Source organism: Thamnophis sirtalis, unplaced genomic scaffold (assembly GCF_051295495.1).
Source record: "Thamnophis sirtalis isolate CommonGarterSnake01/CBP01778 unplaced genomic scaffold, rThaSir2_p1.2 scaffold_9, whole genome shotgun sequence".
NCBI lineage: Eukaryota > Metazoa > Chordata > Lepidosauria > Squamata > Natricidae > Thamnophis > Thamnophis sirtalis.
In genome coordinates this window covers 53,730,987-53,757,100 of record NW_028261389.1, presented here as the reverse complement: position 1 = coordinate 53,757,100, position 26,114 = coordinate 53,730,987, and the positions used below count along the sequence as shown (strand labels likewise).

General features: G+C 41.7%; 1 protein-coding gene across 3 annotated transcripts in view; it reads left to right on the top strand.

Moving 5' to 3' along the window:
• The window catches only part of IMMP2L (inner mitochondrial membrane peptidase subunit 2), a 127,541-nt gene that overhangs the window by 9,587 nt on the left and 91,840 nt on the right, over positions 1 to 26,114 (top strand). For all 3 annotated transcript variants that reach the window (XM_087723610.1, XM_087723612.1, XM_087723611.1), the window contains exon 3: positions 7,091 to 7,194. In XM_087723610.1, the coding sequence (XP_087579736.1) occupies positions 7,091 to 7,194 (104 nt within the window). The remainder of the gene's footprint in view (positions 1 to 7,090; positions 7,195 to 26,114) is intronic.

Genomic DNA, 26,114 nt, shown 5'->3' with positions numbered 1-26,114 from the left:
TGTCAACAATGCTCGGTTCGATACGGACCTATCGGATCTCCACCGGTGCTCTAGGCACTGAAAGGAGGAAATGGCTCACATGCTTTGCACAAAAATGTGATAGTCACAGGCTTTTAAGAGTGGATAGGCAACAAGCTGCCAGAAAGAAGAGGGAGGGGGGCAATGTATTTTCCAAAGTACCAGAAGGCAAAACAAGAAGCAATGGATGGAAACTGAACAAAGAGAGAAGCAACCTAAAACTAAGGGGAAACTTCCTGAAAGTGAGAACAATTAACCAGTGAAACTGTCTCCAAATGTTCTGGATGCTCAATCACTAGAAGTAGATACTGGGCAGCCATTTCTCTGAAATGACATAGGGTTTCCATCCAAGGTCCCTTCTAAGTGTTATTCTGTTATTCTGACACCTTTCCCAGGACCTCTACTCAGAGTTTGGCATCCTCAGTTTTCCTGCCTGAGCAGGAGGTTGGACTAGAAGAACCTCCAAAGTCCCTTTCAACTTATTCCTGAGCTAAATAGCTAAGAATTAAAGAGCTGCCTCTAGACATTCATTTTAATAAGATTTTTAGAAACCTGCAGTTGAAAGTTCTTCATGTCTCCTTACCCTGAAGACCCAAATTCATTTGGAATTTAATCCCAAACTGATTGGCCTGGCCCAGAAGTGGCACATCTCCCTTCATGGGCTGGATCCGTGACCTGACCTTGGAAGGCAAGTGGGCATGGGGGACCACCGGGAAGGCTGCATGGAAGGTAGGCAAGCATGGCATGGCCGCGTGGAATGGAGTAGGCTGCTAGCTCCTTTCTCCATAGCCAGGCGGCCCCAACATGCTTGCCTGCCTTCCATGTCGCCTTCTCGGCAGTCCCCGTGGCCAGGCCCACTTGCCTGCCTTCACAAGCTGGCCATGGGGATGCCGGGACGGCTACATGGAAGGCAGGCAAGAATGTTGGGACCACCCGGCCATGGGGAAGGGAGTAGAGGAGGCCTTCGCAAGCAGGCCTGGCCATGGGAACCGCCGGGAAGTCTGTGTGGAAGGCAGGGAAGCATGGCAGGGCCATGGCTCGTGGGGAAGGGAGTAGGGAAAGCAGGCTGGGACAGTGGGGGGGGGGGGAGAGGCAGCTAGCTAGACTGTGGCTTGCAGGCTTACCTGGAAGGCAGATCAGGGCCGCTCAGTTGGGACACAATACTTCAGGCGGGCAAGCTGCAGAGTAGAGACTGCGCAAGCGAGGACTCACACAGTAGAAGTGAGGAGTGACTGAGTGGGATGAGCAAGCATTGAGCAGGTGGGGCGAGTGAGCGTTGAGTGGGCAGGCAGGGTGAGTGAGCGGTGGATGGATGGGGCAAGCAAGTAGCAATCGGGTGGGGGTGGGGCCAGCCAAAGGTCACTGGGTTCAGCAACCCAGAGCAAATTTTCTCCATCGGTTTGCGCGAACTGGGTGAATACCACCTCTGCAATCTGCCAAACTGCTGGCAACCTGTGATCGGCAGAAGTAGCCTGCAGTACTGCATTCTATCCACTGCGCCACTGCTGTGATTTATGTTTCAGAAACGGTTTTGTTGACAAAAAGCAATATGGAAATAACTTGCAAAATAAAAATACAATTTTTGGACGGATACCAAAAATTAATAATTTCAGATACTTCAACATTTGTTTATCATGGCTTGGTTTTGTTATGTCTAGAAAAAAAGGAAATCTAATATTTCTTAATAAAATTTTGAGAAGTTATTTTTACTACCAATATCAACTAACATTTGACACTTTTTTATAGTGATGAACTGTTTATGTAAGAAATTGTTGCTTCACGAGGTGGGGCTCGCTGCCAGCACGAATGGCTGCTTGAACAGAGAGCTCCATGAAGAGCAGCTGGATTTGGCATCCGGAAGGGTTTCTGGAAAGATTTTTGTAAACTGAAGGTCTCCTGTAGGGAAGACTGAAGAGAAGGTTGGTTTGGCACGACCATAGGATGGCAATTCATGGTCTGCGCTTGAAATTTCCTTCATAAGCCCGGGCGTGGAAGAGGGCGATCTGAAAAGGCCATCCCAGAGTGCTGACAGCAGTTTAAAATAAGTGAGGATTTATTACAGAGAAGCTGCTGGAGTCGCCGAGTGGCTTAACAGTTCCTGACCTGGTGGAAGGTATTTTTATTCCAAAACAGCTCAAGAGTTTAAATTGTTTTTTTTTCCACCCCACTTTATAGCGGTGAGAGGATTATGCTGAGTGAAGGCTGGAGGCTATTTCTTCTTTTTCTCTGTCTGAGGAGCTGAATTTAAACCTAATTAGTTAACACAACAAAAGCTGGCTGTAAATAACTCTGACTACAAGGATGCCTTCAGGGGGAAATGAGTTAACTACTGAAGATTTGAAGGAGAAGATATAAAAGCTGATTTATGGCAGTGTTCCTTGCCACATTTGTTTCTGGTTAGTCTGTATCTGGTTAGCTTGTGGAAGAGTGACATCTACTGGCAAAATCTGGAATCTTTTTCTTTTTTTTTGGTGACGTGATACCCCTTGGAAAACAAGAGAGCTGACTATTGGAGAATTCTGATGTTAGTCTTTGGACATTACTAAAAGAAACAACTAGAGAGAGAGAAAGAAGATTATATATACACCACCCCTTAATACAACTTAAAATTGATAATTGAGTAGAGAAAGAGGGAAGAGGAGAAGGAAAGGGAGGAGAGGGAGAGGTAAGAAGACAGAAAGAAAGGAAGGAAGAAAGAAAGAAGAGAAAGAAAGAAAGGAGGGAACGAAAGAAGGAAAGAAAGAAGGACTGGAGAAAGTTATGAGGGAGAGAAGAAAGTGGGAGTTTTGGAAAATAACTAAGTTAGGGATCCAATTCTTCCAAAAAATGACAAGCACTACAAATCTAACGAAAATTGGCACGGAGAGGAAGCCAGCATTTCAGCCGTCTTTAGCAGCTGCCAGCCCTTTGAACCAAAGATCTTCGGAGGATATGTTACAGAGAGAAAGATCCAACTCAACTAAGGAGCTTCAGATGATATTACAGACTATGCAGGAGGTAATGGCTAAAAATCATGAAGAATTAAAAAAGGATATTAGAGAAATAAGAATGATTCTGGAGAACTGAAGAAGATGCAGAAGATGGATGATAAATTTGAGAAGTTCCAGGAACAGATCAATAAACACGAACAAAGAATAAATGTAATAGAAGGAAGGTTGGAGAGTGAGGGGGAAAAATGGAGCAGCTGATCTCTAGGCTGATCCAGGCAAACAAAGAAGTTGAGTTAACGGTCCTCACGTTAGAATCGGAGAAAGCACCCCAATTTCTACGGTTTCAGAATGTAAAGGAAGAAAAAGGTGAGGATTTACCAGACACGATGGCAGACTGTATGGCAAAGGCTTTGGGAATAGGAAAGGACGAGATGGCAAGTGAAATCGAGGAGACATATAGAATCCAAACAAATTACGCAAAAAAGAACAATCTACCGAGAGAAGTAAAGTTTGTTAAAAAATCAATACGTGATGAGGTGTTGAATAGAACAAGAGACGATCCGATAATACACAATCAATGACAACTAACAGCCCTAAAAGAAGTACCGAGGAGAATCAGAGAACTAAGAAGGCCCTATCAATTTTTAACATCTGTCCTGAATAAACATGAAATTAACTTCAGATGGCTGATGCCGGAGGCTATACTGGTAACTTGGAGAGATAGAAGATTCAGAATAGACACAGTGGAACAAGCGGAAGGTTTCTACAATAATCTTGTTGAGCAGGAGGATGAGGAATACGAAGGAGAACAGTCGGAAGCAAGGATGCAAGGACTCAGGGCACAGATAAAAAGAGAAAAGGAACCAATTGAGACAAGAAAGGAAAAAGAAGTTATTTTAGACAAAAAAGGGGAAGAACCAGAAGAAGTGAGAGAGATAAGGGCAACAAGAAGCACACAACCTAAATACACATAGAATCATGTCAGGAGAAATCAAGATTCTATCATTAAATAACAATGGTCTAAACTCATCCCAGAAAAGGAAAACAACCTTTAATAAACTAAAACATTTGAATTACGACATAATTGCAATGCAAGAGGTCCATATAACTAAACGACAGATCCAGATCTTAGAATATCCCAGATTGGGTAAACTTTACACGGCATTAGCTGATCAAAAGAAAAGAGGAATAGTACTATATGTTAAAGACATGATCCAGACTAAACTAATTTATCATGATGAGGAAGGGAGAATATTAATTGTAGAAATAATGTTAAACCAAAAAAAGGTGTCGCTGGGGGTAATATATGCACCTAATGAAGGTCAGGAAATGTTTTATTATAACTACATAGCATTATTCGAGAGATGGGAAATGAAAATGTTTGTTTAATGGGTGATTTCAATGCTATAGTTGACCAGAAATGGGACTACAAAAATGGAAAGAAGAGAAAAGGAGGTAGGAAAACTTTGTCGAGGTCATTCTTTCAAATGGCTGAAGAACTTAATATCTATGATGTATGGCGAGAAAGATGCCCAGAGGGAAAGCAATATACCTTCTATTGGAATAGACATGAATCCTGGTCAAAGTTAGATATGGTCTGGATGTCGATGGAGTTAATTTCGGAAGTGAAGGAGATAGACATAGAACCCAATTTATGGGCCGACCACAATCCCATGAAGATTATATGGAAAAAACAAAAGGGCAGTTATCGTTGGTTACTCAATAGAACAATCCTAAAGGATCAGGAATATATTAAAAGAGTTAATCAGGAATTAAGACTTTTCTTCAAAGAAAACTGGCCAGGAGACACATCCATACAAAACCTATGGGATACAACTAAGGCATTTATAAGAGGGGTCACAATATCAGCTACAGCTAGGAAGAAAAAAATAGAGAATCAAAAAATAAGAGAGTTGAAAGAAAGGTATAGAAATCTAGAGAGCGAACTTCAAAAGAAACCACAAAATACAAGTATAAAAGGAAGTATGGAATTGATCAAACATGAATTGGCTATATTTGAAGAAGCAAAATTGGCACAGTCTATAAAAAAAGCAAAACAAAATTTCTTTGAGAATGCAAATAAACACGGGCGGTGGCTGTCCTATAGGCTGAGGAAGCAAAAGCAAGAGAACTGGATCAATAAATTACAAGATGGAAAAGGCGAGATCTGCTACCAACTAGAGAAAAAGAAAAGGATTACCCAAGAGTTCTATGAACAACTATATAGAGAAAACCGAGACTATACAAATACTACAATATCTGGAAAAGTCAGATCTGCCAAAAATACCAGAGGAAATAAAGGATATGCTCAATGAAGACATTAAAACATCAGAGATAATTGAAGCCATACAAAGACAAAAGAATAATAAAGCTGCAGGGCCGGATGGGCTGCCAGCGGAAATATATAAAGAATTCCAGGATGTGCTTGTTCCAACGCTGTTGGAAGTTTATAATGCTGTGCTGAAAGAGGCAAAGACACCATTATTATGGACGGAGGCTAATATTTTATTATTACCTAAGGTGGACATAGACCAGATGTTTATACAAAATTACAGACCAATCTCACTGTTAAATGTAGATTACAAAAGTTTTGCTCTAATAATAGCAGAACAGCTGAAAAAATTCCTTATATCATTCATCCACACAGATCAAAATGGATTCCTCCCCAGAAGAGAAATTAAAAACAATATGAGAATTATCTTGAACATTCTTGAACATTATGAAGTGCATAATGAAAAACAGGTTGCACTATTTTTTCTCGATGCCCAAAAGGCATTCGATAACGTGAACTGGGAATTTTTGCATCAACAATTGGAACACATGGAATTTGGGGATAAATTTATAAATAAATAAATGTATATACACAAATCAAAAAGCCAAAGTAATAATTAATGGAGAATTAACGCAAAGTATAGCAATCCAGAAAGGTACAAGACAAGGTTGTCCCCTGTCCCCGCTGCTGTTTATATTAACCTTAGAAGTTTTAGCCAGGAATGTACATAAAGAGGAACAAATAAAGGGACTAGAAATCAAAAAGGAACAATTTAAGGCCTTTGTGAATGATCTAGTGTTTGTGTTAGAGGATCCTATAAAGTCTGGTGCAAAACATATTGAGGAATTGACAAGAGTATGGGAAAATAGCAGGTTTAAAGATAAATATGAGTAAGACTAAAATGTTGGTTAAAAATATGACCTCAAAAGTGAAAGAGGAGTTAACGAAGAAATTGGGTATCCAAACTGTCAAAAAAGTCAAATATCTTGGTATACATTTATCTGCGAGGTGTGTGACTATCAAAGAAGATAACTATACTAATTTGATCAATAAAATTAAGAAAGACTTAGAAAGGTGGAAAAGCCTACAACTGTCCCTGATGGGTAGGATCGCAGTCATAAAAATGAACGTATTACCAAAATTCCTTTTCCTATTTCAGAATATTCCCATCAAATTAGAAAAAGATTTTTTTAAGGATTTGAATCAACTGGTTTCGAAATTTATTTGGCAGGGAAGAAAACCAAGAATAAAACTCAAGGCTATAGAAGACACTAAGGAAAAAGGAGGATTTGGCGTACCAGATTGGGAACTTTATTATACTGTGGCCACTCTAACATGGCTCATTGTATTTCCGCTTCTATAGTTCTATAGCTTTGACTGCATGAATGTGAGCAATGCTATTCTCTATGACTTAAAAAAGAGTATTCACATTATATTCATTATAGATGAGGTACATTTGTAATTCTACTATTTCCTTGGTAATTCTCCCTAAGCTACTTCAAAACTGTCTTTTCAGCATATTAACTGTAAAGATCAGATGAGCAACCTGAATCAACTATTCTAAAATATTCTACAATATTCTAATACTCATGTATTATTTTCTTCATATTTTCAGTCTCTGTTTACATGCACAGCTTAGGCAAAGTGGCATGGGTTACAAGTAGATAGCATGTGCCATGTGTTGCAATTCAGTGCTTTTAATTATTCTGTGTACAGCTTTCCCCAGCTTGATTCTTTGCAAATCTCTTGACCGCTTTCCCCCCCAACCAATGTGTATTGATGAGAAGTTCCACAGGGTAAGCTATTATGCAAGTTGATTGGGTGGTTCTGTTTGCGAATGCTAATACCTGTCCCTTTTTAATCCTCCCAGCCTTCACTGAATCCAGTGGAACAGCAAGTATCTGATATAGTGCTTTTAAATCATTGGAGTATTCGGAATTATGAAGTACAACGTGGAGACATAGTTTCACTTGTGTAAGTAGCTTTAAGCAAATGTCAATATGTCTTTGTTTTATTCTTCATTGATGAGTGACAGTTGTACGATGATTACCATTGCTTTCTAGATTTTCAATGGATTTTTATTATTTGTGTTATGTTTTGCTATAGGCAGATATAAGTAACTTGCAATGTTACAACAGCAGTAGTGATTTAATGATGGAAGATTATATAACTTTATTCTGAATTTAGGCATGTTTGTGATGAATATGGATGTGACCGGAACAGTTTTTCTTCAGTATGGAAAAATAAGTGTGGTCTGTGTTTGAATGATTTTGAGAGTACTTCATTTTTACAGATGCATGGCCATAAATATGTTTGGTCATTTCCTAATACCATAAAATATGTTTGGTCATTTCCTAATACCATAAAATGAAAAGCCATACAGTGGCGCTGTTTCTCTGCTATGTATACTCTTGGCAATTAAAGGATACAGACTGTTCTTGTCTTAATGGATTTAGAAATGAATGTTGAATTGTGCATAACAGACATTGACATTAAGCAAATGGATGGTACATGCTCTGAAGACAAAATTTGTTTTTTTCAATTTATAATTAAAGTATTTGGTGCATAAACAGCACTGAGGATTGTCTTTGCTTTTCCTGGCTGAAAATTGCATATTAATACTGATTGTTGGGGAAATACACTTTATATGTTTATTATTAAAATTTTCAAAGTATTAAATTACTAGTATTAGCAATAAGTACATTTTTATTATGGCCAAATCCCAGCAGAATAAAATATGTACAAAGAGTAAAATAATAAAAGTAAATAATACTTAAAATAATAAGTTTCCAGGCTACTACTTATTACTATTCAGTATTTTCCCAAAAAGAATCATATTGTGCTCTTTTTTTTAAAAAAAATTAAAATTTAAAAACACAAATAATACAAACAGTACATATAAAACTGAATACAAAAAAAAGGCAAAAGAAAAAACCCATATATTACAGTGCACCCCCCACCCCCGGAAACCTTTTCTCCCCTTATATTTCTCAGATACACAATATATTCCAATTGTGCCCTTATCCCCTCCAAAACAACATATATTTTTAGTAGGTTTATTCCCTTTGCCTTCCACCAACACTGATTTTATAAAATCTCCCCATATTTCATTATAATTATTTACTTTAATCATCCCTTTTTAAAGTTTAATTTCTGTTGTTAATTTATCATTTGTTGCCATACTCCAAATTTCATTATACCACTCCTTTCTTTGAATATTCCAATTTCATCCCCAATATTTAGCCATCACTAATCTAGCTGCCATTATCAAATTTGCAATAATTCCTTTTTTGTTTCATTTATATCCTGTTTTTCCACTTGCAACAATAATGCAATCCTCGGTGACATCTCTAGATTTACAGTCAACAGTGCTCTAATTTCTCTAAACACCATGTCCCATATTTTTTGTCAACTATCACAATCCCACCATATATGTTTATCCTATTGTGCTCTATTGTCATTCACAAGACAGTGCCCAGGGCTTCTCTAGATATTAACTTGTGTTGCTTGATCTCCAGCTATATAAAGGACATATGTACAAAAGTGAAAGCTATCATCTTTCCTAAATTGTCAAGTAAAAATATGGCCTCATACTAATGGTAATTTTATTTGAGATTGATATTCATTTAACAGAATTCTAACTTTGAGTCTTTCTTTGAAAAAAATCAGGTTGCTATTTCCAACATTTTTAAGTTAAGAATCGTTGAGGTTCTCACAAATTGAAAGAGCACTAGCATTTGGAGCCCAGCATGACTTGATTATGTTGAATTAGAGTATCTACTTTAAGAATAGGCAGATGGTCTTTTGTTTCCATTCTCATAAACTATAATGCTGTAAGGGCATCAGCTAATTTGGTATCCAGAAAAGTCAATCTGGCCTCCTTTCATTTTGCTGATGATGTATCTCTTTTCTCATTTACTTCAAGTTTGGGAAACTTTATTTTTTGAGCACAGAAACTGTCTATGCACTATGCAGTCTACTGCAGGTTGTGTGTATATATAGTATAGTATAAAAATTACATTGTTAATCTTTGAAACCTGATCTCCAGTTGGAAGTGTAGGATCGTCCAAGTTATAAGGAGGTATAATGTTCAAGAAGTGATGTAAAGATTACAAGAAAGTAATACAAATAAATATGTATACTGTTCTTGTATATTTATGGAACTCAAATGCCCAAGAAGAGTATACATTTTTTTACTGTATATTCCTAGGAATAGTTTATGTTGCGAGGAACATAATGTTGCATTACAATTGGCTGCCCTCATTTTATTTCCTCAGCCTTAGTCCTGCTTTTCCAATATGTTAATAAAATATAGAGAGGAATAGAGAGTCAAAGAAAGACCATGTTAAAAGATACAGATTTCATGCAGAATAGACAGCAAAAGAGATTTTTGACAAATAACTGTTGGCTAGAATAGTTTTAATAGAAAATGTATGAGCAATTGAAGATGATATTTCCCCCTTCGGGGGGAAAGGGTGGCATATAAGTATAATAAAATCAATCAATCAAAATCAATAATATTCTATCAAGCCATATCTAGCTTTTTAAAAAGTGTAGGAAGAGGCTGGTAGGGTTTCAGTGAAATTGAGCATATTAAGTGAATGGTTCTCTATTCAAGATTCAAAAGGTCCTTAATGAATTCAAAAAGCAACTCAATTACTTTGAAATACTTTAATTAGTATATACACATCTATGTAAAGTTTATGTCTCATTTTTTGTGCATAATGTTTACAAGGAAATTTGTCAAAGTTCAGAAATGATTTCTTTCTGACAGACCCATCTTATTCCATGACTCTGGCATACCTGAAAAGAAAACTAATCAACATGGAAAATATGTAAAGCACAATCTAGTTGTATGTTTATATAGAAAAAGTATTTTTTGTTATAAAAAGACTCAGCAATAGCTCATTTCCCCTGCTAAGTAAAAATCCGTAGTACACCATTGTGGTTACTTCACTTTTTCTCTTCCACTGAAAATGATTGCAGTGTTTTTTTTTAAATGTTTCTTTTGTACTCTAAGTATTTATGTTTGTACAGGTAGTTCTCAAGTTACAAATGGAATGGAGCCTGCCCATTCCATTTGTAACCCAAGGATTCGTGGGAGTGAATTTCATACGTTGAACTGGATCACTCCCTCTTGTATACATAACAATGCAAGGCTTGTTATGTATACAAGAGGTATTTCAAGGTGGGGAAGGCCATGGGTGTCAGGGTTCCAAGTAACACCCCCAGTAGAAAATGTGGCAGGCCTGAAGGCCCAAATGTAAAAGATGGCTTCCAGGTCTGACAGGGTGGTGTTGGTGATGGAACAGGCCACCTGCCTAAAACCACCCAAGGCCTTTCCGACCCATTGAAATACCTCATGCTCCCCACAATAGCTAAGCAAAGCGGTGATTAGCAAAATATCACCTAATGCATGATTCCCTTCCCCAGCATGAACTACCTCTCCTTCGACCCCCACCTAGCTTCCCCTCTATGTCCTTTTATCCAGCCTGCATTCTGTCACCAAACCCTGGCACTCCCATTCACTGATTTCTGCTTCTGGTTAGTATCTAGAAGCTGGGTGAAGGCATAGCCCTGGAATACATGCAGTGAGTGTAGCAGAGCAGCAGAGCCTTATTCTGTCAAGGGAGTTTGCCAAGCCCAGCTGGCAAAGAGGCAACAGAACAGAGTTGATAGAGGAGGCAGGGTAGTTCAAACTGTCTGTTTAATTATTTCCTTGCTTGTATGTATATGATGGTGGACCTTTTCTTATCAGAACTAAACGATATTCCTGCAGCTATAACTTCTTAAAAATCACTCTGTATTTTCAAAAATTGCACATTGATTCCTTGCTACATTGAAAGACAAGCTCTGCAGTAGTAGTGCCTCTCCACTCATGCCATCATTCTATTCACCATCAGGAGAAAGAGGTTGCTGGACCAGTTATGGTATGTGTCAGCCTCTGCTTCGCTGCTGCTTTTCGGCTGCCATTGAAACGGAGGGGGGCATGGTATTTGGGAGGGGAATCATTATATACTGGAGGATTGTTATTAGGAGTTATTCTGACCATCTCTCTGCGCATGTGGAAGAAGGGAGTTTCCCGCCAAGGCCAACTGTCCAGCATTCCAACCTGATGATGATTTTTGAAGACATCTCCCACGTGATGGTTGGGTGAATTATGATTGGACTATGAACTGGGGTGCCAAGGGGAGGGGATTGAATCATACATGATATCTATTGCTTTCGCGCCATTTTACTCAGACTCAGCTTTGCTTTGCTTCTCATCGTTTGTAATTAGTAAAAGTACACTTAATTCTGAAACATGGAGTTGAGTGGTTTCTTTCTTGATTATTAAACAAAGAGGCACCTGACATTAAGCTGAGTCTCACCTCGCACCCAGCCCGGAGAGAATACCTTCCGAGGGGGGTGCACTCAACGGGAAAAAAATGCCTTTCCAAGAGGAGGATATGGCAGCAGCTGCAGCACCATCATTAACGGAAATGTTGGCTGACCTGCAAGTGGAGGAACCTACTGTTCGACCCAGGTGGACTTGGGGAGTGGGACAGAAAGAGGAACCTGAAGAACCAGTAACTGGAGTCAGGATGAGGAGGCCCAGAAAACCAGCTGCTGATTGGCGTGGACCTGAAGAGGAAGACTTCATGATGTCCCAACCCATGAAACTTCTCGGAGAAGTGTGGGGAAAACACCGGGTTCGAGAGAGTGGTGTGGAAAGAGGACCTGAAGAGGAACTAGAGAAAAGGTACCCGTTGCATAGTTTAAGAGAGGCTCGGGGGACCGAAGGGGAATGTGCACAAGAAGATCCAGCACCGACCTCACTCCCTACAGCTAGAGACATTCCAAGAGCGGGGGGGGGGGTTGTTTTTAATTCAGGTTTGGAATTATATGCAAATATATGGACCTGACCGGAATTCAGATGAAGCTAAAGTAAGAATAGTATTAATGGCTCTTGAGAAGAAGGCAGCTGAATGGATGGTTGAATTACATAATAGTGACTCCCCTCTCCTAAGAAACTTTGACGGGTTTATGGCAGCCCTGAGAAGACGCTTTGATGACCCTCTCACCGAGCGCCGGGCTAGAATTAAATTTACGACCCTTAGACAGGGCAAAAGGACTGTGCCTGAGTATGTACAGGAATTCCAGGAATTGTCAGCTTATATGAGAGGATGGTCTGAAGAGGCCTTGTTAGATCATTTCACGGATGGCTTGAACAAAGAAGTTTACCAGCACTGTGTGAACAGGAGACTCCCCCATTGTTTAGAACCTTGGTACGAGGCTGCAGCAGATGTTGAAATTGATTTGGCCAGACTTCATTACAAGGGAGGAGGAGAAGCTGAGGATTCCTCACCTCCCACCAAATTCCCCCTCCCAAAGGTGCAAAAAGGAGGAAGGGGAGGATTCACAGGCAAACCCAAGCCTTCCATCTGCTTCCGCTGTGGGAAGGAGGGACACCGTGCTGTGAATTGCATCCCTACCTGAACCGGGAGGCTCTCACAACAGTCACTCACGCCCTTGTGACCTCAAGACTGGACTACTGCAACACGCTCCACATGGGGCAGCCCTTGAAGAGTGTTCGGAGACTTCAGCTGGTCCAGAATGCAGCTGCGAGAGCGATTGGTACACCCACGTTACATCTATCCTCCGCGAGCTGCACTGGTTGCCCATTGGTCTCCGGATACGCTTCAAGGTGCTAGTCATCACTTATAAACCCCTACATGGTATTGGACCTGGGTACTTGAGAGACCGCCTCCTGCCGATTACCTCCCAAAGACCCATTAGATCCCACAGATTAGGCCTCCTCCGAATTCCATCTGCCGGCCAATGCTGGCTGTCAACCACCCGGAGGAGGGCCTTCTCTGTGGCTGCTCCGGCCCTCTGGAACAATCTCCCCATGGAGATTCGGACTCTCACCACCCTTCAGGCTTTCTGTAAAGCTGTTAAGACCTGGTTGTTCCAGCAGGCCTGGGACTGTTGAGTTCCATCCCCACTCGAATTGGTGCGCTTGTTGAGACCTTTTTAAATTGTTTTGTATTGTTGTTTGTTTCTGTTGCCTTCCCTTTTGTATTGTCCCCTCCCCCTCCCTTCATTTTGTTAGCTCCCCTGAGTCCCTCGGGAATAGGGCGGCATACAAGTTGAATAAAACCTAAATCTAATTGCCGAGTCAAGATGACGCACACCGCTCTGCCCCCCCCGGAGAGAGAAAAAGCCTGAGAAGCCTCCTAGCAAGAAAAAAGAACCTGTTTTGAGGGGAGAGGAGATTTCTCGATGCTTCGAGCCAGAGGAAGGAGGGAGCAGAAGCCCCAGTTCGTCTGACGACAGTGACTCTGAGCACGCGGACCGCTGGGTAAGTTCCCGTTCAGGGCCCATGCTTATCCCAGTTGAACTTAGTGCCCTCTTCTGGCACGCAAGAGAAACTTCTGGCTCTTCCAGACTCTGGTTGCTCACGTTGCATTATAAGCCCAGATGTAGTTGAAAAAATGGGGTTGAAACTGAAAACTTTGAAAATCCCAATTGCATTTTGCCAATTAGATGGCTCTATTGCGGGGAGAAGTCCTGCTCATTTTGCTACTGAACCCATCGAAATGTGGTTGGGAATCCATCAAGAGATGATAACTTTTATTGTAGCCCCAGGAATGGACCAGCCTCTTTTATTAGGACTCCCCTGGCTCCGTAAATGGAACCCACGCATTAACTGGAGAGATGGGTGGTTACGAATTCGGTCGGCCACACCTCCTGAGGGGAGGATGGAGGATCCGGAGTCAGATAAAGCTGGCCCCAAACTGGCAGCCAGAGGGCAAGAAAGAATTGAGGGGGAGGAAAGGATCCCGAAGGAATACTGGGACCTGAAAGATGTTTTCAGTGAAAAATCTTCTGATAAGTTGTCCCCTCACAGGCCCACTGATTGCACCATTGATATTCTACCTGGAGTGAAGCTCCCGAAACCCCAAATTTATTCAATGACCCCCAGGGAGATGGACGAAATGAGAAAATTCATTGATAAAAACTTGGAAAGGGGCTTCATTGAACCAACGAGACCCAAAGTAGCAGCCCCAGTGTTATTCAGAGAGAAGAAGGATGGCTCCTTTCATTTATGTGTTAATTTTAAAAATCTTAACTGCATTTCTGCCCAAAACCTCCACCCTTTACCACTGTTGAAGGACATGCTGGCACAACTAGGGAAGGGGAGGATTTTCACTAAATTGGACCTGCGGGAAGCATACTATCGGGTCAGAATTAAGGAGGGGGACGAGTGGAAAACTGCATTCAATTGTCCCCTTGGTTGCTTCCAATTTCGAGTAATGCCGTTTGGCCTCCAGGGGGCGCCAGTGGTCTTCATGCAATTAATTAATGAAGTTTTACATGACCATCTTTACAAAGGAGTGATGGTCTATCTAGATGATATCCTTATTTACACGGAAACACGTGAAGAACACGTGAAACTTGTTTGCACAGTTCTCAAAAAACTATGTGCAGCAGAACTATATGCTAAATTATCCAAGTGCGAATTTCATCAGGAGAGGGTAGATTACCTGGGCTATCGAATCTCCCACAAAGGGATAGAGATGGACCCGGCAAAGGTTAAAGCTGTCACCAAATGGGAAGCCCCACGGACACATAAGCAATTGCAGAGGTTTTTTGGGTTTGCTAACTTCTATCGTCAATTTATTCCCTCATTTGCTAAGATCGCTCTACCAATCACTAACCTCCTAAAGTCAAAAGGAGGGACAAAGCCCAAACCTAGCAAACCTTTGAACTGGACTATGGAATGTCAGGCTGCTTTCGAGAAATTGAAGCGCCTGTTTGCAGAGGAACCAGTCCTCAAACACCCAGACATGGACGCACCTTTTGTGGTCCAGGCTGATGCTAGTGATGTGGCAGTGGAGGCAGTACTGCTTCAGGCAAATACACAAGGGAAATTACAACCCTGCGCTTACACCTCTTGTAAGCTAACCGACACTGAGAGAAGCTGAGAGACGCTGGGCTATTTGGGAGAAGGAAGCTTTTGCTGTTCGTTTGGGCTTTGATGACCTGGCATCACTTTCTAGAGGGCGCAAAACACGCTTTTGAGGTGTGGACTGACCACAAGAACTTAGAGGCAAACAAATGTGGTGGGCATAACATTTCAATAGGTTCAATTTTACTTTGAAATACATTCCGGGAGGAAAGAATTTTATGGCTGATGCTTTGTCCAGGCTTCCACAGTACAACAGTTCAAAGCTCAGTGTTGTCCAACCTGTCATACTAACGAGAAGTCTGGCTGCTCCTGTTGTCACCAGGAGTCAGACGACCTCTAAGTTAGAGGTCACACAGGACTTTGTCTCTGACCTCAAGGGGGCTCTTACAAATGATGAGTGGTTCCAGCAACATATGAATGAGTGCACCATGAAAGATGGACTGGCTTGGATTGGTGCTAAACTATACGTGCCTACATCCATTAGATCCATGATCCTTCAACGTGCTCATGACTCTCACATGGCCAGACACTTTGGGTTCGTCAAAACCCTGCATCTCGTTAAGAGACAATTTTGGTGGCCTTCATTGAAAAAAGACATTGAATCTTATGTGGCTAGTTGCCCCACTTGTGCCGCTGCAAAATGCCCGCCGGGAAAACCCCAAGGGTTGCTCCAGGCGATAGCCCACCCAGAAGCCCCGTGGAAGGAGATCTCTATGGATTTCATTGTTGACCTTCCGGAGAGTCAGGGAAATACAGTGATCTGGGTTGTTACTGACTTATTCTCAAAGCAGGTTCATTTTATTCCTTGCTCCAAGATCCCATCCGCCAAATCCCTGGCTAAGTTGTTCATCTCACATATCTATCGCTTGCATGGGGTTCCACACCGCATCATTTCAGATAGGGGTGTCCAGTTCACCTCACTATTTTGGAAAGAATTCCTGAAACTGATTGGCTCCGCCCAGGGCTTGAGCTCCTCCCATCATCCTCAGACTAATGGGGCCTGCGAGAGGACTAAGTCTGTGCTGGAACAATATCTTCGTTGTTTCATCAACTACCAGCAAGATAATTGGGTGGAATTGTTGCCTCATGCTGAGGTAGCATACAACAATTCAGTGCACAGTAGCACGGGCTTTACCCTCTTCCGGGTTGTTTACGGACATGATTTTGTGCCCATCCCCGAGATTCCTCACGAGAAACCACAGGTGCCGTCCCTCTCCGAGTGGAGTGATCGCCTTCGAGAGATGTGGCCTTTGACGCACTGAGCGCTGGATGCTGCACACCGTGCGCACAAAAAATAGGCGGATAGGAAAAGGTCAAAACCGAATGACTATAAAGTTGGTGATCGTGTTTATTTATCCACTAAATTTCTTCAGACAACTCAAAAGTCTAAAAAATTGGGTCCCAAATACGTTGGCCCATTTCCAATTGTCAAAATCATCAACCCTGTTTCCGTCCGTCTCCAATTACCTAAGCATCTCAACCAGGTTTATCCTGTTTTTCATGTTAATCTCCTGAAACCGGAACGTACTTCTCCATTGAGGGCTCCTTTTCCGCCTCCGCCCGCCCCGCTTTTGGTTGAGGGTGAGCAGCATTTTGAAGTCCGGGAAATTTTGGACTCTTGTAAATGGAGAAACCATATTCAGTATCTTGTGGCTTGGAAACATTTTCCCCCTTCTCACACTGAATGGGTTGATAAATCCCATGTGCGAGCTCCTCGTCTGCTCCGCAAATTCTACTCGATCTACCCAGACAAACCCTGACCTCTCTGTAGATTTCCAATTTCCCCCTTCCCCTTTTCTCTTCTATGTCATGTTGTTCGTTTGTTTGTCTTTGTTCTTTCATTTCTGCAGGTGTGACCGTCCTTTTCTGGAGGAGGGCCAGATGTCAGCCTCTGCTTCGCCGCTGCTTTTCGGCTGCCATTGAAACAGGGAGGGGGGCATGGTATTTGGGAGGGGAATCATTATGTACTGGAGGATTGTTATTAGGAGTTATTCTGACCATCTCTCTGCGCATGTGGAAGAAGGGAGTTTCCTGCCAAGGCCAACTGTCCAGCATTCCAACCTGATGATGATTTTTGAAGACATCTCCCACGTGATGGTTGGGTGAATTATGATTGGACTATGAACTGGGGTGCCAAGAGGAGGGGATTGAATCATACATGATATCTATTGCTTTTGCGCCTTTTTACTCAGACTCAGCTTTGCTTTGCTTCTCATCGTTTGTAATTAGTAAAAGTACACTTAATTCTGAAACATGGAGTTGAGTGGTTTCTTTCTTGATTATTAAACGAAGAGGCACCTGACATTATGCATAGATGTCTTGATATACTTGCATTCAGTCTTACGTGATGCAAATATTCTAATTTATAAACCACCTCTCCAAAAAGATAACTATCACAGTGATAAGCCTAGCCTCTTTCTAATCCCCAGCCAAACTAGTTAAGGAAACACAGAGTTGGTGAGCAGGCAGGTGGGGCTGTCCAGAATCAGCTTTGCCAGATCAGTCAAAGAGCAGCTACTGTAATTGCTGGTCTCTAAAGACTCCTCCACCATCCTCCATATGACCTCGTAGGATGTTCTTGGCTGTGATAATAAAGAATATATTAGTTTCAAGTTAGTTCCACTTTAGACTGGTCTCACTCTGCCTCAGTAGCAAGTTGGCAATGAGATGGACATTATGTTGGGAAAAATGTATGCTTAGCAAATGATTAGTGGGTTATCTTTCTCTTGTCAAGCAGGACCATGTAGATAAGTCTTTTGATACTGTGTAGCTGGCTATTAACTAATAAAAACACTTTCTCAAGAATTGGAATCTATATTATATATGAAAGGAGAACATAAAAAAAACAGTTGATGCTTTGGTGTGTTTTTCCATAATCATCTTGCCTCAGTAATCTGTGTCACAATCTACCTTGGTCAATAGACATCTTGCCCTCTCTAAATGAGAGTAACAAGTCCTAATTATTTTAGCTCTGTTTTAGTTAACTGTCAAATAAGGCTAGGAAAATGATCACAGCAATTATTTTGCCTGTGTATGTCTCATTGTCAAACTAAATTTTCATTAATATTCATTGAAATTTAATTGAGAATATGATCAAACAGCAAGAGTCAATACTTTCTGTTCTTAACAGCAATTTGTGTAGCTAATGCTAAGCTATGGATGCTTTTGATCATGATTTGTGATAATTCTGCCACAGATAATGGAATAATTATGTGTGTGTAGCACAACATGATTAACATGCAATAATAAATTGAATATATGCTTATTCAGTAGCAAAAAAGTGAAAAATAAATCAAAATGTTGGTTGGTTATTATCAAACTGTGGTATTATTATAATTATAAATTATATTAAATAGCATAACAAATGAAAAACACAACTGACTGCATCCATTTGATGCAGAAATAGTTTATTTTTCTATTTGTTATTGCTAAGTATTCACTACATAACAGTTACTTTTTGCCACTGATTTTGAATGTTGCTTGAAACAAATGTGATTGCAACCCTTGAGCTATATCAGGAGCAGGATTTAAATGTACTTTGCTTCAAAAAACAACCCCAAATGTACAAAATACATGAACAAGTTCTTGCTACACAGTGCCAGCATTAGAACAGAGTGTCAGGGTTCCAAGTAACACCCCCCCACACACACACACTGAATAAGACTCTGAGGCCAGCAGTTCCTCAAAGTTCCATTTTATTAGAGATGTCATATTGGCACATCTGGGAAAACCCAAATCTGAAAGCACCCAAAGGAAAGTCAAAGTTCCTTCCCCTGCACCCACAAGTCTATCGCATAATCCAATCAATCCACCATCCAAACTGGAGATATTTCCCAGTCACGCCTCTCCAGGTACAGGCTGAACATCCTTGACTCCCAGAGAAAAGAATGTTAATTTGGCTAGCTATCTCTACCCACTCCATGAAACTCCCCTTCCAGTTTCCCACAGCAGACCTAGGCATTTAATGTGGAGGCCATGAAGATCCAAGAGAAAGATGGCCTCCAGGGTTGACTGGCTTCCCCCCTTTAATATAAAAGTGTGTCCTGAAACAAAAGGAGCATAGTTAATTCAGTCAGTCTCTAACCACCTCTCCCTCCCCTAGGGGGACCCTTTGGCTTATCAGGGAATTTATCATGGAATTGCTTTACTAGTCTATCTGCTTTCACATCCCAACTCTCAAGACAGGTGGCTTCAGGAAAAGGGTACCCTTTCCAATTTTCTAAATATTGTAATCGACCCCTAGGTAATCTAGAGTCCAAAATCTTCTTAACTTCGTAATGGGCACCACTATTGGCTTGAGTGCGGGTCCTTTCTGTAGTCTCAATCTTGAACTAACAGCAGGCTTTAGCAAGCTGCTGTGAAAGAATGGATGCACTTTCCCTAACATGGGAGGCTAAGCTGAACTGTTACTGGGTTAATTACTTTCACTATCGAAGAATTTAGGTCCTAGCTTTTTGATGTATTTGGTTGATAGGTAAACTCGATCTCTCACACAGAAGGGAGGATAGAGAGATCGATGCTTGTCAGCTTGTTTTTTCTATGTTTCTGCAGCTTCTGCTAGCGCTTTCTTGGTATCTCCTCACCCCCCTTTTAACAACTCCATCCATTTGGCTAGAGTCATGGAGGAGGGTGGCTCTCTCAGCAGTGTGGGCATGGGGACAAAGTCTGTGACCTGAAAGGGGGTTAATTTGATGCTGCTGTGCACAGCATTGTTGTAAGCCACTTCCACAAAAGGTAGAGGTCCACCCAGTTTTCTTGCTGGAAATCCACATAACATCTTATGTATTGCTCTACCATGGTGTTTGCACATTCCGTGGCTGCGTTCATACTCAGATGGAAAGCTGAGCTAAGCCCCTGAGTCGAGCCAATGGATTTCAGGAACTCTCTTAGGAATTTAGCAGTGAACTGGATGCCTCTGTCTGAGATCACCCAGCGGGGCACTCCATGCAGCCAATACATTTGTTTGATGAATATTTTTGCTAGTTTCTTAGCTGAGGGTAGTCCCAAGCAGGCAATGAAGTGGGCTTGCTGAGAAAAAAAGTCAATTACAGTCCATATGACTGTATTCCCCCCCCCCCCGCTCTCTGAGAGCTTGTTAGAGGAGTCCAGGAGGTTTCCCTGGACTCATCTTCATGGTGGTGGAGGTGGCACAACTCTTTACCAAGGTGGCGCAGTGGTTAAATGCAGCACTGCAGGCTACTGCTAGATCAGCAGGTTAGCGGTTCAAATCTCACCGGCTCAGGGTTGACTCAGCCTTCCATCCTTCCGAGGTGGGTAAAATGAGGACCCAGATTGTTGGGGGCAATATGCTGACTCTCTGTAAACCGCTTAGAGAGACCTGAAAGGCCTATGAAGCGGTATATAAGTCTACTGCTATTGCTATTGCTATTGCTATTTACATATTCCTCTACATCAGTTTTCATCTTTGGCCACCAAAACTGTCTTCGGGCCAGATGGAGGGTTTTTAGGAAACTGAAGTGACCATCCACTCGCGAGTCATGGCTGCATTGCAAAACTTGTAACCTCAAGCTGGTGGAGACATATAACTTGGACTCTTTCCAAGCTAGCCCCTCTCTCATGGTTAAAGTGTCCTGGTTCTCATTTAACCATTGGTTGGCCAGGAGTGCAATTTTTACTGCTGCTGTCAGTTCCCCTTTCACAGGGTCTGTTTGGCATTTGGTCTGGCCCCTTGTGCTGCTTGTTGTGAGGTGGGGATGATGGTATGGACGACTTCTTCCCTCTGACAATCATATTGTTTTCTTGACAGCGTGTCAGCTAGCAGATTCCCCCCTCTCCCTGGGATGTACTTTAGCTCAAAGTTAAATTGCCAGAAATACTGAGCCCAGTGGACTTGTTTGTGGAAGAGGTTTTGGGCTGTCTAGGGTTTTGAGGTTTTTGTGATCAATCCAGATCTCGAAGGGTACCTTGCTCCCCTCTAAGAAGTGTCTCCAGGAAAGGAGAGCCCAGCAGACTGTGTATGACTCCTTCTCCCATATTGCCCACCTCCTCTCAGTGTCAGTGAGCTTTTTGGATACATACAGGCAAGGCAATAGTCAATCTTGTGGGACCTTCTGGAGAAGCATTGCTGCCACTGCTACGTCACTAGTGTCAGCTTGGACAATGAATTGTCTCAGGGTCAGGGTGCTGGAGGACTCTTCACCGAAGAGTTGCTTTAACTTCTCAACTTCTCGCTTTTTGACAATCCAGTGTCCAGGCCAGCAATTGAGCTGAGCATGGCTTTGTGGGAGGGCCCCCCCCCATCTTCAGTAGTTCTGATAGGAGCAGGGGCACTTCTGCGAACAGTGGAATGAATTGTTGGTAAAGGTTTGCAAATCACAGGAATCTTTGGAGTTGTTTGCGTGCGTGTGGTGTTGCCAGTCTAGCACTGCTTTCACTTTCCCTGGGTCCATCTCTATTCCCTCGCTTAACACTTGGTAGCCTAGGTAGTCTAGGGAAGCCTTGTGAAACTCACATTTCGAGAGTTTTGCATAGAGCTTAGTGGCTAGGAGTTTCTTCAGCACCTGCCAGACTAACTTGATGTGTTCTTCTAGTGTTTCACTGAATATGAGGATGTTGTACAGGTAAACTAGGATCCCCTTGTACAGGTACTCATGCAGCACTTCATTAATTAGCTGCATGAAGACTGCTGGGGCTTCCTGGAGCCCAAATGGCATGACTTTAAACTGGAAGCTGCCCAGCAGGCAGTTGAATGCAGTCTTTCATTCATCTCCCTCCCTAATCCGCACCCAATAGTAGGCTTCTCTTAGATCTAGCTTGGTGAACACTTTACCCTTCGCCAGGTAGCTTAGCATCTCCTTCATTAGGGGAAGGGAGGAGGCGTTCTCCATGCACACAGCGTTAATTCCACGGAAATAATTATTTTTCACAGATTTCAATCAATTCCACGGAAATCAAATCTTTTTTTTTCTTTGAACAATATGGGGGCTGCCATGTGGGATTTTGCGGGTTGGATGAAATCCCTAGCTATTGGCATTGATGTATTTTCTCAATTTGGTTGTTTCTTCAGGGGTCATGGAGTACATTTTTGGCTTTGACAGCTTGGCTCCCAGTACGAACTCAATCTCACAATCTGTCGGTGAGGGGGACAGAAGTTGCAGTCTTGCTCGCTAAAGGCATCTGCCAAATTCTGGTATTATTTGAGCACCTGGGGAACCCATCTCTGGCGGCGGCTGCACTCTCCAGCTGACTGGGTCTGCCAGGGTGTTTGTTACCTGTTGGCATTTGTCTGGTGGGATTGGCAGCAGTGGCTGAATGCCTATTTTCTGTTTCTGGTAACCATCTTCCTATCTGATGGTCAGGCCCCAATTTGTCCAGCCCCAGTATGATTGATTCAGTTATCTTGGGGGGTAACTATGAATCGAATAACTTCCTGGTGGTGGCCCATTTCCAGTCTAATGAGTTCCGTGACTAATGTGGCTGGGGCTCCACCTATTAATGTCCCATCGACCTGCTCAAAGTGTATGGGGTGCACTAGAGGTTTCGTGCTTCTCCCTAACTGCTGGACAATGGGGAGGCTGATCAGGCACCTGGTGCATCCAGTATCTTTGATGGTCTCTATGTGGCCTTGGGACTCCAGATTCTGGCACTTCTATTGGGCCTTGATGGTGAAGGGGCGGATGGCTTCACTTACCATCGGGTCCTCTTCTACACCTACTAGTGCACCTGGAGGGACCTCCAAAGATGGAGTTTCCTCACTCCCAGCTGGGAGGAGAGAAACCTCAAAAGCTTGTTAGGCGATTCTCCCCTTGTCTGGTGGCTTCCTTGGGATTTTCCTTCTCCAGGATGCTGATGGGGTCTAGAGCTGAAGGACTGGGGCTGGGGCCAGGCACTTGGATGCTCAGTGACCATGTTGGCTGCATTGGAAGCACTTAATAGTCATTGGTGGTGCTGGTTGCAGCACTTCAGCTGGCTTTTCAGGGTCTCGGCGACTTAGGGTCCTCTTGGCTGGCTTCTCTGATGGTAGGCGTCCAATGTGGGTGGATCTCTAAATCCATTGCCACAGCCAAATTGTACCTGTCCTGTATATGGTCTGGAACTCACCTAATGCCACAAGTCTGTCTGAGGTCTTGATCCAGGGCCTCTTTGAAGTAGTAGACAAGAAGGGGCTTGGCTAGTCTCTCGGTTTTCTGGTCAGCCTCTGGAATTCCCAGACAAAATCCTTTGGGGGGTGGCCAACTTGTTTTTGGGCTTTGATCTGAGCTTCAGCCTCCTTCCGGTGTGCAATGTCTTCAAACCGGAGCCAGAGTAGATGCACAAACTCATCAACATCCTCTAGCTCTGGGGCTCCATCATGTAGCTGGGCTATCCAATCTGCTGCATCTCCTTCATTCATGTTGTCTGAAATCACCGAGACTATGTCTCGATCGGTCTGATATTGGTCTCCAAATCCAGGTGTGGAAATAGGCCAGCTTCTCCGGGGTTCCATCAAACATCACTCTGAACCATGGGGGAGGGAAGTTGGCTGTGCAGGCTGTGGGGCTTGTCCCACTGGTGGGACTGGGGCTGGCATCCACTGATACTGCACCCACCCCCGGCCAGGGTAGAAGGCCCAGCCAAGGGGGGATTTGGTCGGCAGGAGGCATTTTGATGGCCAGCTGGCGAGGGGGGATTATTGGGTCTTGGCATCCCCAACAGTTCTCTCCGCAATCTTTGTTGATTTTCAAATTGTCTGTGAACACTGCTTTTGGAAATAGACTGTCAGTTCCTAGATAGTCTGTTTCAATCTTTGATAAAAAAATGGACTAAAAATCAATTTTACAAGTGATTGACTTCCTGCATATTTGCTCTAAATCCTTGACAGAATGCTTGGAGACCTATTTCTTGCTCTCTGCATATCTCCCATTTTTATCTTAATGTTCCAATGTTCCATATAAAATTTTTCACTCTTTTCCCATTGTAGCTGGTATGAATTACAGTCAGCTAACCTCTTCATGGTTGTGATTTGATGCTTAAATCTGATATTGATTTTTTCCCTTAAACAAACACAACTCAACTTTATATTTGGAGGAATATTTAGTCTTGAAAATTGAAACGTTAATTTCCATATTTTCTGTATAATCTTTTAACCTTATTTTTTAAAGGGGGGGAATCTGTTTTTTTTAACTCTTGTACACTTGATTCTGTTACCCTCTTGTCGTTTCAGTTGTCTTAAACTCTGCAATGTATTAGAAGATGGTTTCCAAATACTTTAATCAAGTATATATATTTGGACAGCAAAATATTTATCTTTAAATGCAGTGCCAGCATTTCAGAATGTTTGCTAGTCATCAGAATTTTCTTTTTTATCTTATAATCTTACAGGTTGCCTGTTTGTTCCTTTTGTCTTATTATATCATTTAGTGCAATATATTTAGAGAGAATGTTCCTTAGCAACAGGTGTTTTTAAAAAATTTACATGCTATATATATAAGATAAAGGTTTCCCTGTCAATTGTGTCCAACTCTAGGGCACGATGCTCATCTCTGTTTCTTGGCTGAGGGAGCCAGCATTGTCCGAAAACAATTTCTGTGGTCATGTGGTCAGCATGCTCACCCTGTTGCATGGAGCTCAGATCTCGAACCCGGATTATCAGTTCTCCATCTGGCAAGCTTAGCATTTTTAACTAGGGATATCAATTATTTTAGTTCCCAAATAAAGATTAAGCACCAGTCTAAAATCTCTGTATATGTACATAGTACAATTGATCATATTTATGAAATGAATAGGGGAAGTGTTTCAGAATTTGAAGCACAGAATTTCTCTGTGGTTCACAGGGAAGCAGACTTAGCAAGAGCATTTAGACTTACCCTTTTCAGGATTCTGCAGAAAGCTGAACAAATGCTGTTGCTTTTTTAAGGAGTCTGTTTCTTAAAATTAAGATGATCTTAAATTTAAAATCTGTCCCTTTCCCACTCATATTCATGGCTGGTGCTTTTTGGCATTAGAAGCACACTAAATAGGATGTGGTGCTGCTAGAATGGAAGAATGTAAGGTTCCTAAAGCATCCTAAAGTTCTACCTTGATCCATTTTATAGCTTTATGTGTTTTCATTTTTACCTCTTTTTCTTCTTTCTCACTGCTGACTTTATTCAGTTTCATTTGATTCTGAACTGGAGAAATGATCATCTAACCTAAAATTCATTTCCTTCTTATTGTCTTTAACAAAAGACACAGAATTTCCACCCTCTTCCACATATTGGTAGACTGCCAGCAATGTTTTGGATATATTAGAACTTTATGATGCAACCAACCAGGCTGTGAAATTGCTCTCTAAACATTTCAGCTGAGAACAAATCTAACTGAATGCCGTGATTTCATTTTTGGGTAAATATCTATGTAATTAGGAAGCTGTGCAGTTGATTATAATTTTAAGTACATGAAAAGAGTAGTTCATAAATTACTGCATGCCTTTTACATTATAAATTAAATCTCATTCCAAGGACATTATTATTTTTGTTATCTTGTGAAAATTGATTTGCCTTGTCCAGCTGACCAGACAATACAACTTTTCCAAACTTATGTAGGAATATTTAGGATTGCATTTCAACTGCACAATCTAAAACAAGCTTTCAAAAATCACATGTGTATTTCTTCAGAAACATATCTCTATTAGGAATTAAATTATGTATTGGAGATACATATATTCCAGAACAATGTCTTTAGAAAGAAAAATACTGAAGCTATTTTGATTGTAATCAAGTTCTATTTTTCATCATAAAAAAGTTTCACATATTTACTGTGTCTACTCTACGGAATTTGTTCATTTTATTACACTATACTAGTTTTATTTGTTTTTGCAAAACTAATGGCTGTGTATCATACAACACAGGAGGATGGCCTTATTCAGTTCCACTATTGTACACCTAATTAAAAAACAACAAATACAGAAAAAAACTTATCTATTTGTTTAGAGAGTATTAAGTACCTCTTAGAATTTCTT